The 14,035-nt window shown below is 43.5% G+C and overlaps 1 protein-coding gene across 3 annotated transcripts in view; it reads left to right on the top strand.

Moving 5' to 3' along the window:
• The window catches only part of ATXN1 (ataxin 1), a 242,500-nt gene extending 231,168 nt beyond the window's left edge, over window positions 1–11,332 (top strand). The window contains exons 5-6 of one of the 3 annotated variants that reach the window (XM_024763757.1): window positions 3,184–3,706; window positions 10,305–11,332. In XM_024763757.1, coding sequence (XP_024619525.1) covers window positions 3,184–3,706; window positions 10,305–10,525 — 744 coding nt within the window. In that variant the 3' untranslated portion in view covers window positions 10,526–11,332. Of the gene's footprint in view, window positions 1–3,183; window positions 5,271–10,304 lie in introns of those variants that run through there. The other 2 variants (XM_024763775.1, XM_024763765.1) reach the window with 2 other exon arrangements.
• Window positions 11,333–14,035: the final 2,703 nt, after the last annotated feature.

The raw sequence follows: 14,035 nt of genomic DNA, 5'->3' as shown, positions 1-14,035 counted from the left end.
ATGAAATTCCACAGAACATTTTCAGTATTCTTGTATTTAGTCAATACAGTCAGCTCTGCATATCTGTGGATTCCACATCTGCGGATTCAACCAACCACAGATTGAAAATATTTATGGGCAAAAAATTCTAGAAAGTTCCAAAAAGCAAAACTTGAATTTCCTCAAACTTGAATAGTTCCCAGGCAACTATTCACATAGCATTTACATTGTATTGTAAGTAATGTAGATGATTTAATGTATACAGAGGATGTGCGTAGGTTATACGCCAATACTGTGCCATTTTATATAATGGACTTGAGCATCCTTGGATTATGGTATACTTGGGGAGTCCTAGAACAAATCTCCTGTGGATACTGAGGGACAACCATATTATTTTAATTTGCTCACACATCTACCATTTTCATTGTTCTTCATTCCTCCCTGCATCTGCAAACTTCCATCTAGATTCATTTTTCCTCTACCTGAAGAACTCTTTAGTATTTTCTTTAATGCAGATCTGTTGATGGTGAATTCTCTCAATTATTATTTATCTGAAAAAATGTCTTTATTTTGCCTTCATTCTTGAAGGATCTTTTTGCTCAGTGTAGAAGTCTTGGTTGGCAGTTCTTCTTCAGTACTTTAAAGATATTCCATTGTCTTCTAGCTTCTATTGTTTTTATTGAGAAGTCAACTATAAATTTAACTCTTGCTTATTTGGAGGTAACGTATATTTTGTTCTGGGGGCTTTTAAGATTTTCTTCTCCTGACTTTGATTTACAGCAGTTAAACTATGACCTGCTGAGGTGAGAATTTCCTTTTATTTTTCCTGCTTGGGGTTTCGACCTTCTTGAATCTGTGGTTTATTGTCTCTTATCAGTATCAGAAAATTCTTAGCCATTATCTTCTCTCTCTCCTCCTTGTAGGATTCAAATTATGTGTCTGTTAGGTCTTCTCAATGAGTCTTCTATGTCTCATACCCTTTCCTCTGTATTAGCCATCCTTTTGTCTTTGTGTTTTATTCTGTATAGCTTCTTCTAAATCTCTATAATTAAAAAATCCAGTTCACTAATGCTCTCTTAAACCATGTTTATTCTGTGGTAAAATCCATTCATTGCATTCTTGATTTTAGTGGCTGTATTTTTTTTTTTCATTCTAGAATTTCCATGGATCTTTTAAGAAAATAGATTCTAGTTCTCTATCAGAATCCTCAACTTTGTCTTTGATCTCCTTAAATATTGTAAACATAGTCATTTTAAAGTCTACATCTGGTGACTCTATATTAGAAGCCCCTGTGGGTCTGTTTATAGTATCTGTTGTTTCTGCTGGTTTTTATTCATCTCATCTGCTCATGGACCTCCTCCCCCGTTTTTAATTGAATGTCTTTTATTTGAAAAATTGTGGAAATAATTCAAGACCTTAATTTAATTTTAGGGATGAATGAGATGATTAAAATCTGAGCTTCAGACATTGAGAGGAACTGTCTGCTTCTGCTTCACCTTATTTCTAGAATTCAGTGCTTTGAGGGAGCACCCTCCTGTGGCTTACCCTGAATTCCATTCCCTGCCTGCTGAAACCCACCTCCCATGCTCTTGAGATTACCCAAAGCTCACTTTAACTGCCCCACTTTGGAATGTACAGATATCCTTAGGGGGAAATAGCATCAAACACCGGGTTCAAATGTCTGGCCAACACCCTTTCCTGATCCTGACCCAGTGACTTTTTTACTGGCATATTTTGTGTCTACTGCCATAAGAAAAACATATTTCTTTTACATTTTGTCCAGAGTTTTTTTTTGTTTAGAGTATTTAGTGGTCCTCATCAGGAAGGTTGGTCCAAATTAACTGGTCTACTACATCTACAAAAGCCATTGAAAACTGACTGTTTAAAACTACTTCATTCTTCTCTTTTTCTTTTTTATATAGCATAAAGTTGAAGAAATTAAATTCCTATGAAAATTAAACTGTTCAAACCTCAAGTGCATTTCACCTTGATTTGACGGCAGTAGTAATACTTGCACTGGAAGTTTGCAGATCCCTACACAGACCACCTCCTTGCCTTTGTTCACATAACCCTACTTCCAGGACTGTCTTCTCCTTGCCATCACTCCTCTCTCCTCCAGTCCCATTGTTTTTTAAAACTCAGCACAGTGTGTCCTCATCCAAAAAGACTTCCTTACTCACCTCTTCCATGCCTTTCCTCTGCCCTCCAACAGCTTACTCCCGTACCGAGCAGTAGAGCCCCACTCTGTGGCCACACTCGCCACATTGATCGGCAGTTATTGTGTATGTGCCTCTTTTGCCCATTGGATTGTGAACTCCTTTGTGACCAAGACTGTTGTTTTCAATTTATTGAAATTCATCACAGTGAGTGGCACATAGTAGCCTAGAGAAAACGGCAGGTATTGAAAGGATACTGGGCTTCCCCTGCTTTTGATATTTGTTTTTCAAACAAAAGGGAGACTGATTTGAGTACCTGGGGCTTGCCCATGTGGATGGGCCAAGCCCTTGAGCTGTCTGTATTCGTTTCACCCTCAGATCCTTCCAAATCCTGCCCATCCTTGGGGTCCTGGGAAAGCCCTCCCTGCTTTCTCCAGCCCTCCCTGATTCTGCTCCCCCTAAATTCCGAGAGTACGCATTCATTTATCCAGTAAATATTAAGTTTCAACCATGTGCCAGGTACTCTTTTAGGGGCCAGGGACACAGTGATGAGCACATAAGTGCCTGCCTTATGGGGCTTAAATACAATCTAACTCTGATCCGTATTCAGCCCTGTTATACACGAGAATAGCATCTGTCCAGTGAGCTAATAAGACACAAGAATATACCTTGGGCTTGAGTCACGTGCAGCGCCTAGCCCAGTGCCGAACACTAAGTAGGTGTTCCGTCATCCTTGGGGCTCCACTGACTTGTTTTAATGGAGACCAGCTGTAGAGCTGATACACAGTAAAACGATATTTTGAATACTGAATGGACTTCTACCGGCTTCTACCCAACATCTATATATGGTAAGTACAGGTACAGCAGAAAGTTAAGAACCTCATTTGCATCTGTTGGTGGAGGAGGTTTGGGGAACTGAGTCTTATTTTTTTCCATTCACCTATGCGTATGTATGTCTGTGTACGTGTAATGTATGCAATAAAACAAGAATGAAATGTCTTCATTTCTTCCTTCCCTTCCCTCTCCCTGTCTCTCACTGTTCCCACAGGTCAGCGTGGAAGTTTTGGTAGAGTATCCTTTTTTTGTGTTTGGACAGGGCTGGTCATCCTGTTGCCCGGAGAGAACCAGCCAGCTCTTTGATTTGCCGTGTTCTAAACTCTCCGTTGGGGATGTCTGTATCTCGCTCACCCTCAAGAACCTGAAGAATGGCTCTGTTAAAAAGGGCCAGGCCGTGGATCCCGCCAGTGTCCTGCTGAAGCACTCAAAGACCGACGGCCTCGCGGGCAGTAGACACAGGTACGCCGAGCAGGAAAACGGGATCAATCAGGGAAGTGCCCAGATGCTCTCTGAGAATGGCGAACTGAAGTTTCCAGAAAAAATTGGATTGCCTGCCGTGCCCTTGCTCACCAAAATAGAACCCAGCAAGCCTGCGGCCACGAGGAAGAGGAGGTGGTCGGCACCGGAGAGCCGCAAACTGGAGAAGTCGGAAGACGAGCCACCTTTGACTCTTCCTAAGCCTTCTCTCATTTCTCAGGAGGTTAAGATTTGCATTGAAGGCCGCTCTAACGTAGGCAAGTAGAGGCCGTGTGGGGAAAGGAAATCTGGCCCTCCTTTATCATTTGTATCCAGATTACTGTACTGTAGGCTAAATAACACAGTATTTACATGTTATCCTCTTACTTTAGGGTTCTGTTATAACCTTGTCCTTAGAGTTACAGCGGGGGTTGGGCAGGAGATGGTGCATATGCTTTTTCCACGCGTGTCTCTCAGTGGGGTGGGCAGGCAGGGGCTGGGGCAGGTCCAGCCCGGGCTCTGGGCGGGCGTCCTGGTGGAAATGAACGTGGCCCCACGGTGCCTGCCTTTTCTAGCAGCGCAGATGCACCCGTGGGGTGCCGACTTCTCCCGGTTTCGGGACAACGGGCTGCAGGGGGTGCGTGCGTGCGTGCAAGTGAGGGTGCCCGGGTGCCACGGCAGGTGAGGCTCTCTTTCTCTCTGCCTCCCTCTCTCTTGCTCTCAGCACGGGATTGGAGGTCCAGGGGCACGTCCTCATGAGGTTCTCACGTGCAAAATCAGCATCAGGACCCCAGGTTCAGGGCATCCCAGAGAGGCCGTCAAGACAGCAGATGGAAAACTAACCGTGTAAAAGAACATTTTTTTTCCTCCAACATATTTTACAATAAAAGCGACTTTTAATCATAGAGATATATATTCCCCCCATGGGGCCTGACTGCACTGATATTTTTTTAAAGAGCAACTGCCACCCGTGGGATTTCGTTTCTGCTTTACTAGTGCAGTGATGTCTCCAGGGCATCGTGGTGGGCAGGGCAGCCCCCGCTGCCATCGCTCCGCACCCGGGGAGTGGGCAGCGGGGGTGGCGGAGAGTGAAACCCACCCTGGTCTCTGTGCAGTGTTAGGAAAACCAATCAGGTTAATCGCATTGACTTCACTCCCAAGAGATAGACACAAGAGAGCCGCGGAAGCTCTTCGCATTGGGTTTGCAAATCTTCTGTCTTTTAACTCTAGTACTGTTTGTAGTTCATGACTATGGACAACTCGGGTGCCACTTTTTTCAGATTCCAGTGTGACGTGAGGAATTAGATTTTGAAGATGAGCATATATATTACTATCTCTAAGCACTTAAAATACTGTTCACACTTTATTACCAAGCATCTTGGTCTCTCATTCAACAAGTACTGTATCTCACTTTAAACTCTTTGGGAAGAAAAACTAAGTTGCTTTCTTTTTTTTTTTTCAACACTGTAACTACATTTCAGCTCTGCAGAGTTTCTCACGGAGCAAGATGTTGAAAGTTTCAATGTGGTTTAATGGGATGAATGTGAATTTTGAACTAGTATGTGACAATGAATGACCACCAAGTACAGCCTGACAGGAGGCACTCTTCACTTTGATGTTTGAGAAGGAATTAAAAGCATATGCAGAGCTGGCAGAGGAACTGAGAGGAAAGGGATGGAAAAAAGAATACTCACTTTTGTCCAGTGTTTTTCTTTTTAAGACGAACTTTTAAAGAACCTTGCGATTTGCACATCTTGAGTTTATAATTTGTGTGATATTCCTGCAGTTTTTATCCAATAACATTGTGGGAAAGGTTTGGGGGACTGAACGAGCATAAATAAATGTAGCATTTACCAAGCATCTTGGTCTCTCATTCAACAAGTACTGTATCTCACTTTAAACTCTTTGGGAAGAAAAACTAAGTTGCTTTCTTTTTTTTTTTTCAACACTGTAACTACATTTCAGCTCTGCAGAGTTTCTCACGGAGCAAGATGTTGAAAGTTTCAATGTGGTTTAATGGGATGAATGTGAATTTTGAACTAGTATGTGACAATGAATGACCACCAAGTACAGCCTGACAGGAGGCACTCTTCACTTTGATGTTTGAGAAGGAATTAAAAGCATATGCAGAGCTGGCAGAGGAACTGAGAGGAAAGGGATGGAAAAAAGAATACTCACTTTTGTCCAGTGTTTTTCTTTTTAAGACGAACTTTTAAAGAACCTTGCGATTTGCACATCTTGAGTTTATAATTTGTGTGATATTCCTGCAGTTTTTATCCAATAACATTGTGGGAAAGGTTTGGGGGACTGAACGAGCATAAATAAATGTAGCAAAATTACTTTCTAACCTGCCTAAACTCTAGGCCATTTTATAAGGTTATGTTCCTTTCAGAATTCATTTTGGTCTTCTTACCGCATCTGTCACATAAAACCAGGTCTTAGCAGGACAACTCTGAGAATTTTCTTCAGATTCATTGAGAGAGTTTTCCATAAAGACGTTTATGTATGTGAGCAAGTTTTTTTTTTTTTTTTTTAAAGAAAACAATTACTTTGTTGTTGTTACTGATGTTATTTTCAGAATGACTTTTATTTTTCCATCTGAAATCAAATCAAGATTTAATGTTTGGTACAAACCCAGAAAGGGTATTTCACAGTTGAAACCTTTTATTCCCAGAGATCTGAAATATTGTTTGTGGGTTTTGAGTGTGCATTTTAAAGTGCTTTAAAAAAAAAAATGTTTTATAAGGAGGGAGAAATTTTTAAATATTCTTACTTGGAATGGCTGCAACTTATCTGAACAAATGCCTGAGTTTTCTTTTACCATTGAGAATAGTACTTTTTCCATTTCACCAATTAAAAAAAAATTCTAATGTCAACCCACATTTTGGCTATCTGGTATTCACATTTAGCTCTCAGCAGGACTAATGATTTTTACAAACCATTTTCTGGGGTGTACCAAAAACATTGGAATAGGTTTAGAATAGCTAGATCCAGTCCTTGACTTTCTTTGATTTTCATTACCCTCTCAGCATGCTAGCAGAGAGCTGGGTGAGTCCATTCTTGCAGTCATATTGCTTATTTAGTGCTGTATTTTTTTAAATGTCTCTGTTCAGAGAACTTGCTTAATCTTCCATATATTCTGCTCAGGGCACTTGCAATTATTAGGCTTTGTTTTTCTTTTTGTTTTGACGGTAAGAGGAATATGGGGCTGCCATTATAGACTTTGTCCTCATCAGTACCACTAATTACAGCAACTCATGTGGACTCAGAGAAGCAGCCACCACCTTCTGGCTTCTTTCGAGTATCGAGCTAACTGGATCCACACCTCCAACACTAAAATGGGAAAACATGACATGGTTTGGAGCAATAGGAATATCATCGTTTTTGTGCTTCTGTTTCAGGTATAGGAATTATCAAATAATTGGTTCTTTCTAAACATTGTCCCATTTCACTTTCTTGCTTCTTTAGCACGTGCAATACTTTCCGTGCCAATAGAGTCTGATCAGTGTGCTCTAGAGGAAGCTCAGACCCTTTTGGCTTTTTCCTTACTCGGTCCCTCTTTCCTGTTCTGGCCAGAGAAGGGCTGGAAGGAAGGAGCCAGGAAGGGGAGGGCCTCCTGCTGCGCGTTTGCCCCGCTGCGGATGCCGAATCCTGGGGCAGGGAGCTTGCTTTCGGGAGCCCTGTCTGCCACCTTGTTGCAGAAACAGCAAGCCAAGGAGGCGGAAGGGGAGAACGGCACTTCCCCCGTCACCACGAGGAGTAGCGAATGTGCAGTGCAGACGGGAGGGAGACAGAGTCCTTTCTGAGGCGCACTCTGGAGCAATAGTGCCAGGATCAACCCATGTTCCACGATCTTTTCCGCGAGTGGGCAGGTCTGTGTCCTTGAGACTTCGAGCCGAGCCTCTGGGCGCGGGCAGGAAGCGTGGCCCGCCGTGTGCGCGCCTTCCAAGCGTCCGGCCGGTGGCTACGGAAGGGGCCACCTGCGAACAATGGTCACCACTCCTTTGTGGCAGCTCTCTCTCCAAATAGAACATCCAGAGGACAGGGGCCTCCTCTTGTTTGCAGACGCTGGCGAGCCCCAAGGCTCCCAGAGCAGCCTTTGTCACTGCGCCTGCGTAGCCGACCTAACAATGACAGGCATAGAAACCCTTCCGTGCCGTGCAGCTTACGAGGATCAGCCATGTGCCTCTGTACTGTGTCCACTTTGCAATATTTACTGAACCCGTCTTTCGTTCTTCTTTCTTTCCTGTTTTCCATTTTGAAACTAATAACAGCAGGCCTTTTGCGTTTACAGTGGAACACAATCACCAAGAAATTAGTCAGGGCGAAAAGAAAAAAAAAATAACAACCAACCAACAAACGTGAACCTCTCTTTGTAGGGATTTCTAAATATATAAAATGACTGTTCCTTCCTTAGAATGTTTTAACGTTAAGAATTATTTCAGTTTGTCTGGGCCACACTGGGGGTGAGGTGGGGATACAGAGATGGATGCCACTTACCTCAAACCTTTTAAAGTGGAAATCCAAAATTGCTTTTTCATTTGGACGTTCAGGATAATTTTCTATGTTGGTCAATTTTTTGTCTTTTCCAACTCACCCAGTTTGTTTTGGGATGATTTTTTTTTTTCATTGCTGTCGTCAATCCCATTTCTCACTCTGAATCATGACCCTTTGTGTTTTCTGTTAGGTGAGTGTGTTGGGTTTTGTCCCCCACCGGGAAGTGGCAGCACCCCTCCTTCTCCCCTCTAAGGAACTCTGCGGAACCTTTCACACCTCTAACTCAGGGACGGGGCTGGCGTGTGTGTGGTACACTGATGTGTCCAGAAGCAGCACTTTGACTCTTCTGGAGTAGGGATGTACAACTTCAAGGAATGTTTGGATTTCCTGCATCTTGTGGATTTCTCCTTAGATACTGCATAGATTGCCATATAATGCTGCATGTTCAAGATGAACAGTAGCTCCTAGTAATCATAAAATCCACTCTTTGCACATAGTTTGATCTTTACTGAAATACGTTGCCAAAATTTATTTTTGTTGTGTAGCTTTGGAATTTTTGTTTGTTTTTTTTTAAGGAAACAATTGATAATACCCTTTAACATCTGTGACTACTAAGGAAACCTATTTCATAGAGAGAGAAAAAGAATCTCAAATGCTTTTGAAGACACTAATGCCATGCTATTTCAGATCTGGGTGAAGCAGCAGAGCTCTGTGGACTGAAGGCCAGGCTTTTTGAGCTGTGCTGGTTGTCATGGCCACTGTTTCATGAACTGCAGGCAGCTCAACAAACCATGGTCTGTTTTCTCCTAAAACCCTTTGCACTTCCTATCTCCTAGTCACCCGAGATGATCCCAGGTGAAAAAAGGGCCAGCGGTCTCTGTGGCCCAATCCAGCTTCTTCGGGGTGATGTGAAAGCAAAGGGAATTACGCTTTTTGGTTTTTAAAGTGACGTGGAGGCCTTTGCTTCCACCTTGTTTTCAACCCAGAATTTCTGAAATAGAGAATTTTAAGAACACATCCAGTAATAACTATACAGAGAATATACTTTTTTATAAAGCACATGCATATGCCATTGTGTTGGGTTGGTTTCCTCTTTTTTTCCACGGACAGTGTTGTGTTTCTGTTGATAGGGAAACTCCAAACTGTTTGCACACCTCTACTCCGGAGCTGAGATTTCTTTTACATAGATGACCTCGCTTCAAATATGTTACCTTACTGATAGGATCTTTTCTTGTAGCACTATACCTTGTGGGATTTTTTTTTTTTTTTAATGTACACCTAATTTGAGAAGCTGAAGAAAAAAAACTTTGAAGCACTCACTTTGAGGAGTACAGGTAATGTTTTTAAAAATTGCACAAAAGAAAAATGAATGTCGAAATGATTCATTCAGTGTTTGAAAGATATGGATCTGTTGAAACAATGAGTTTCATACTTGTTTGTAAAAAAAAAAAAAACATAAAGGTTGAAAGTTACATGTTTTTTTTGTATATAGAAATGTGTCATGTCTAAATGATCAGATTTGTATGGTTATGGCCTGGAAGAATTACTACGTAAAAGGCTCTTCAACTATACCTATGCTTCCTCTATGTTTCTGTTACATAGAACCCTCTTCTGAGGGAGAGTAACTCTGTATTCTGCAATTTGAGAATACTGTTCATTCCTATGCCGAAAGTACTTCTCTGAGCTCCCTTTCTTAAACTCTTAAGCCATTGCAACTCCTTTTTCTTCAGAGATGATGATTGACATTTTCAGCACTTCCTGTTCCAATAAACCCAAAGAATATAATTCTGAACAAGAAGTGTTTGTAACAAGGGATCCTAGCTACCAAGAAAACAGGACTCATTACGAGGACACACACACAGAAACGTTCAGCCTTCTTCCCCCCCGACACCTCAGTTCAATGGGGGGGTGGGGTAAAACAAGGATTTCAGTTGAAATGCTTTGTTTTACTTTGGTTTTGATTTTTTCTTTACTATTAAGAGGCCAAAATAAATGTGGAGCAACTTCTCAGAAGTCGTATTCTGTCCAGAAATCAAGTTAGCCAGCAGAAACTGGACAGCTGGGGGGATACTGAGCAAATCTCCCTCTAATTCTTAAATTCAGAATCTCAGCCCTTCCCTTACCGTTACATGCGACGTTTCTGGTAGCTGACGTTTACCTGTACGATGGCGGGAGGGAACAGCAGCTTCAGTTTTTCATATCCTCATGACTTGCATACAAATGGTTCAGCTGTATTAAAATTAAGTGCTTTTTGGCCAATAGGTAGTATCTATACAGTAACCGTCTCTTAAGAATTCCCGTCACTTTTCTTATCTGAAAGGACTCCAGTCTTCCACTGCAGATAATTGGAGATTTCACCCAAGTTTTCTTTCCCTTTAGTTTGTTCGTTTGCTGTTGGGATGGCCGATGAGCCAGTCTCCTTTTCCATGGCCAGTCTGAAGGCCCCCTTTGGAAGCGCTGTTTACAGTCATCCTTGCCGAGGTAACATTCTGTCCTCCGGAATAGCAAATCTGAGCGGTTACCGAGCTGGGTGTGTAGGTTTCCTCTGCTTCTTACATGAACCACCTACTCGTAAATCATCCGGTCCAGGAGTGGGGTGAATTCTTTAGTCAGTGAACATTAAACTTGATACCTGTGCATTCAGTTCTGTGAATAACTGCCCTTTTGGCCTTTCGGGGAGGTTTCTTCCTCCTCGGCCTTCACTGCTCCCTGTAAACCCAAATCATTGTCAGCTGAAAGGCTCCAGTTGAGCCCAGCCAGTATTCGTGGTGGCCTTCGGTTAAGATGAGAGTCCTAATTTCTAGCCAGTGGGGTCCTGGTCCCAGAACCATCTCTGAGAGTCACACTTGTATTTTTTAGTATCAGCTCACCACCCACCAACCTCCCCATCATATGCCTCCCACCGGCCAAGGGAAAAGAGACACTAGACCTCTGAGGGCACTATCAGACTGACATGGCCAGTACAGAGGAGAACTAGGGAAGGAATGATGTTTTGCACCTTATTGAAAAGAAAATTTTAAGTGCATACATAGTTAAGAGCTTCTATTGTGACAGGAGAACTTTTTTCCATATGCGTGCATACTCTCTGTAATTCCAGTGTAAAATATTGTACTTGCACTAGCTTTTTTAAAACAAATATTAAAAAAAAATGGAAGAATTCATATTCTATTTTCTAATCGTGGTGTGTCTATTTGTAGGATACACTCGAGTCTGTTTATTGAATTTTATGGTCCCTTTCTTTGATGGTGCTTGCAGGTTTTCTAGGTAGAAATTATTTCATTATTATAATAAAACAATGTTTGATTCAAAATTTGAACAAAATTGTTTTAAATAAATTGTCTGTATACCAGTACAAGTTTATTGTTTCAGTATACTCGTACTAATAAAATAACAGTGCCAATTGCAAATGTGTCTTTGCCTTGTGTTAGGTCCTCGGAGAAAGACGAGGCTGAGGATATGGTCGTAATTCCTCCCTCTTACTTAAGCTGCTGTCATCACTGGGTAGGTTTGTGGTGGAGAGGGTGACGTAAGGCATTGCCTTTCCTACTAATTTTGGGGGTGGGGGAGAGGGTTGGTCTTGCTTGAGATGAGATTGTGAGATAAAAGGCATGTTTCAACGTCTGATGTCTTGGCTGGTTCCGTTCACGTTTACTCCTATCTGAGCGTTGCTGTTTGTAAGAGATGAGATAACTTTTGTTTTTCAACAGTATTTGGCATCTTTGTTGGTTCACAGAGCATTATCCATCCATTTCCGTACAGTTTTGCCGTACACTGGTTAGTTGTCTGAAGGTGGACAGTTCATTCGTGTTTCCTGTAGTTCATGCCTGTTAGAAACTCAGAGGTTTGCACGGTGCCCAGTCTCAGACAGATGAGGCTCAGCAGTTGCCCCAGAAACTAGTTCCTCCAGGGCCCAAGCAGGTGAAGCCCTCTGCCCGCATCTGCACGCGTGACTATCCAATCCTTCCAGCCCTAAGGGTCTGCAGAGCTGGAAGAGAGCTCTCGGCATTAAATCCAGAGTTGTCGCTTAGCCCAGGCAGGGACGGGTAACTCCTTAACTGTTGCTGCCTTCTTGCTTCACAGATGGGGACATCTCACCAGGACTCTCCTTTAGGACTTAAGAGTTGAGGTTCCGACGCACTGTGAATGCTAGTGTGTGTGAGAGAGAACGTTGGTGTGTAAACTAGCAGTGATGAGCTGAGCCGTAACCCAGACGAGAAGGCTGCCCAAGTCCTCATCCTCCAGAGCATTCTTGGCAGACGCGGGCAAGTCTGGTGAAGCGGTCTGAACCACTGCCTTCCCTGCTCTTTGTTTTAATATTAGATGCTAAAGGTCCTGACAAGTCTGGGGTCCAGTAGCTGTGAGACTTACCTGAAGCAGTCATACTGATTAGAGAAAAGCCTGGCTTCACATGCTGCAACGAGGCGGACCTGGAAACCACCAGAAGCCCACAGGTGGAGCCGCCTAAGATGAATGGCATCTAGTCACTGGCACCCACCCCTGCACAGGAAGCCCTGCAGTCAGCAGGGTCCAAGGGCTGCCCCAGGGCGGGATTCCCCATGCCCATGGCTACTAGAGGCAAGAGACGCACGTGCAGAGGGTAAGGGCCCCTTAGAAGTGAAACCTCTGCTTCAAATGATCCTGATGAGGTTTTCGGCTTCTGCAGCCAGTCACATTTTCACTCCCCTAAAAACCAGGTGAGCGAGGGACCTGCCTTCCTGGAAACAAAGAGCAGGTAGTCTGCAAAGTCTTCCCGCAAGATGGATCAGGCAGGTGGCACATCACCGTGGAGAGGACTGCCCAAAGGGGTGCCGTCGTGTGCTCCACCCTGATGGGAGAAGGTGACCCCCAAAAGCCAAGACCAGGAGCGTGGAGAACGATGCCATTCTGGAAGTTTCCTTATTACTGCTCGTCCATTTTAATGGATTTAAGACTCCTCCACTTCTCTCCCTTATTTTGCAAATAAAGAATCTCTTACAGCTAACACACTAGAGGGCTCAAGCGTCAAACACGTCTTCCACAGGAACGGCATGGGGCTTACACCTCAGACAAGCAGACAGAAGAGGTGGGGTGCCTCCAGCAATGACCCACATCTTGCTTGATGTTCCACATCCTTTAGCCCCTCATCTCAAATGTGTAGCCGTTCGTGTTTCTACAAGTATAAGAAGTATTCTGAATGGACTGAGGAGCAAAAAGCATTACAACGGAGTTCAAGTTGCTGGATCTTTAAAGGTATTCTTCTAAGACTAAACTCCGACCTGTAAGTTCCTGGAGTGCCATGGTTTGGTTGGATTCCTCATACGGTGTCAGTCACCATGGACATCAGACAATTAATTCGCTCTTACACAGTAGGTGTGTGTGGCTCCTTTCTGCTCCAGGGCTGTCGCTTGTCTTTTCAGAGAAAATTTAACTCCCGTATTTGCTGCTTCAGCCTCGTTTAAAAGGAGATAAAGGGGCCGCATACACCTCCCAGTCCTGATATTCAAATAATGCTTCAAAAGAAGTGGCCGGTCATCATTAATTCATCCGTGTTCACCGTTTAGACAAGTGTCACGGTGGACTGCTGTGGGATCCCTGCCAAGGCCACAGGTCCTTTCTCCAAGGAAGTACCACTGTCACCAATGAACAGACCCTTATACAGTAGTGCCCGGTGGTCCTTCCTGGAAACTGTGACAAGGGAACGGTTCTATCTCAGATTTTAAACCAATGCCTTTTAGGAAGGCACTGCTCAAGGTTTTGGTTGCTTTCCAGTGGGACTCTACCTGCCAGCTTTTCAGTGGATAACCTTTCAATAAAAGATCTCATGGAACTTCAAAATAATATTCTTTGAGAGGCCAACCCAATGAGCCAGAACAGAGGAGGAGAGGGAAGAGACGGGGGAGAACAAAGCAAATTTAAACCAGGACGGGGACAGCTTCCTAGAAGCAGCAGCAATAGAGGACCTGCTCCCAAAAGGCACGTGCAAGAAAGGTGGTGGAAACACGTCACCGCACCTTGGGGGCACCTGCCGGAATCAAATTCTTCAGGTTCACCTGTCAACTGCTTTTGTTCTTTGCCAGCAACCGAAAGCTGGAGGGAGGGGATGCTGGTTCCTCTAGCTGTGGTTCCCCCCC

This window comes from Neophocaena asiaeorientalis, unplaced genomic scaffold (assembly GCF_003031525.2).
Source record: "Neophocaena asiaeorientalis asiaeorientalis breed wild unplaced genomic scaffold, Neophocaena_asiaeorientalis_V1.1 scaffold427, whole genome shotgun sequence".
NCBI classification, from domain to species: domain Eukaryota; kingdom Metazoa; phylum Chordata; class Mammalia; order Artiodactyla; family Phocoenidae; genus Neophocaena; species Neophocaena asiaeorientalis.
Note: the sequence above shows the minus strand (reverse complement) of the source record. Positions and strands in the feature narration are given on the sequence as shown.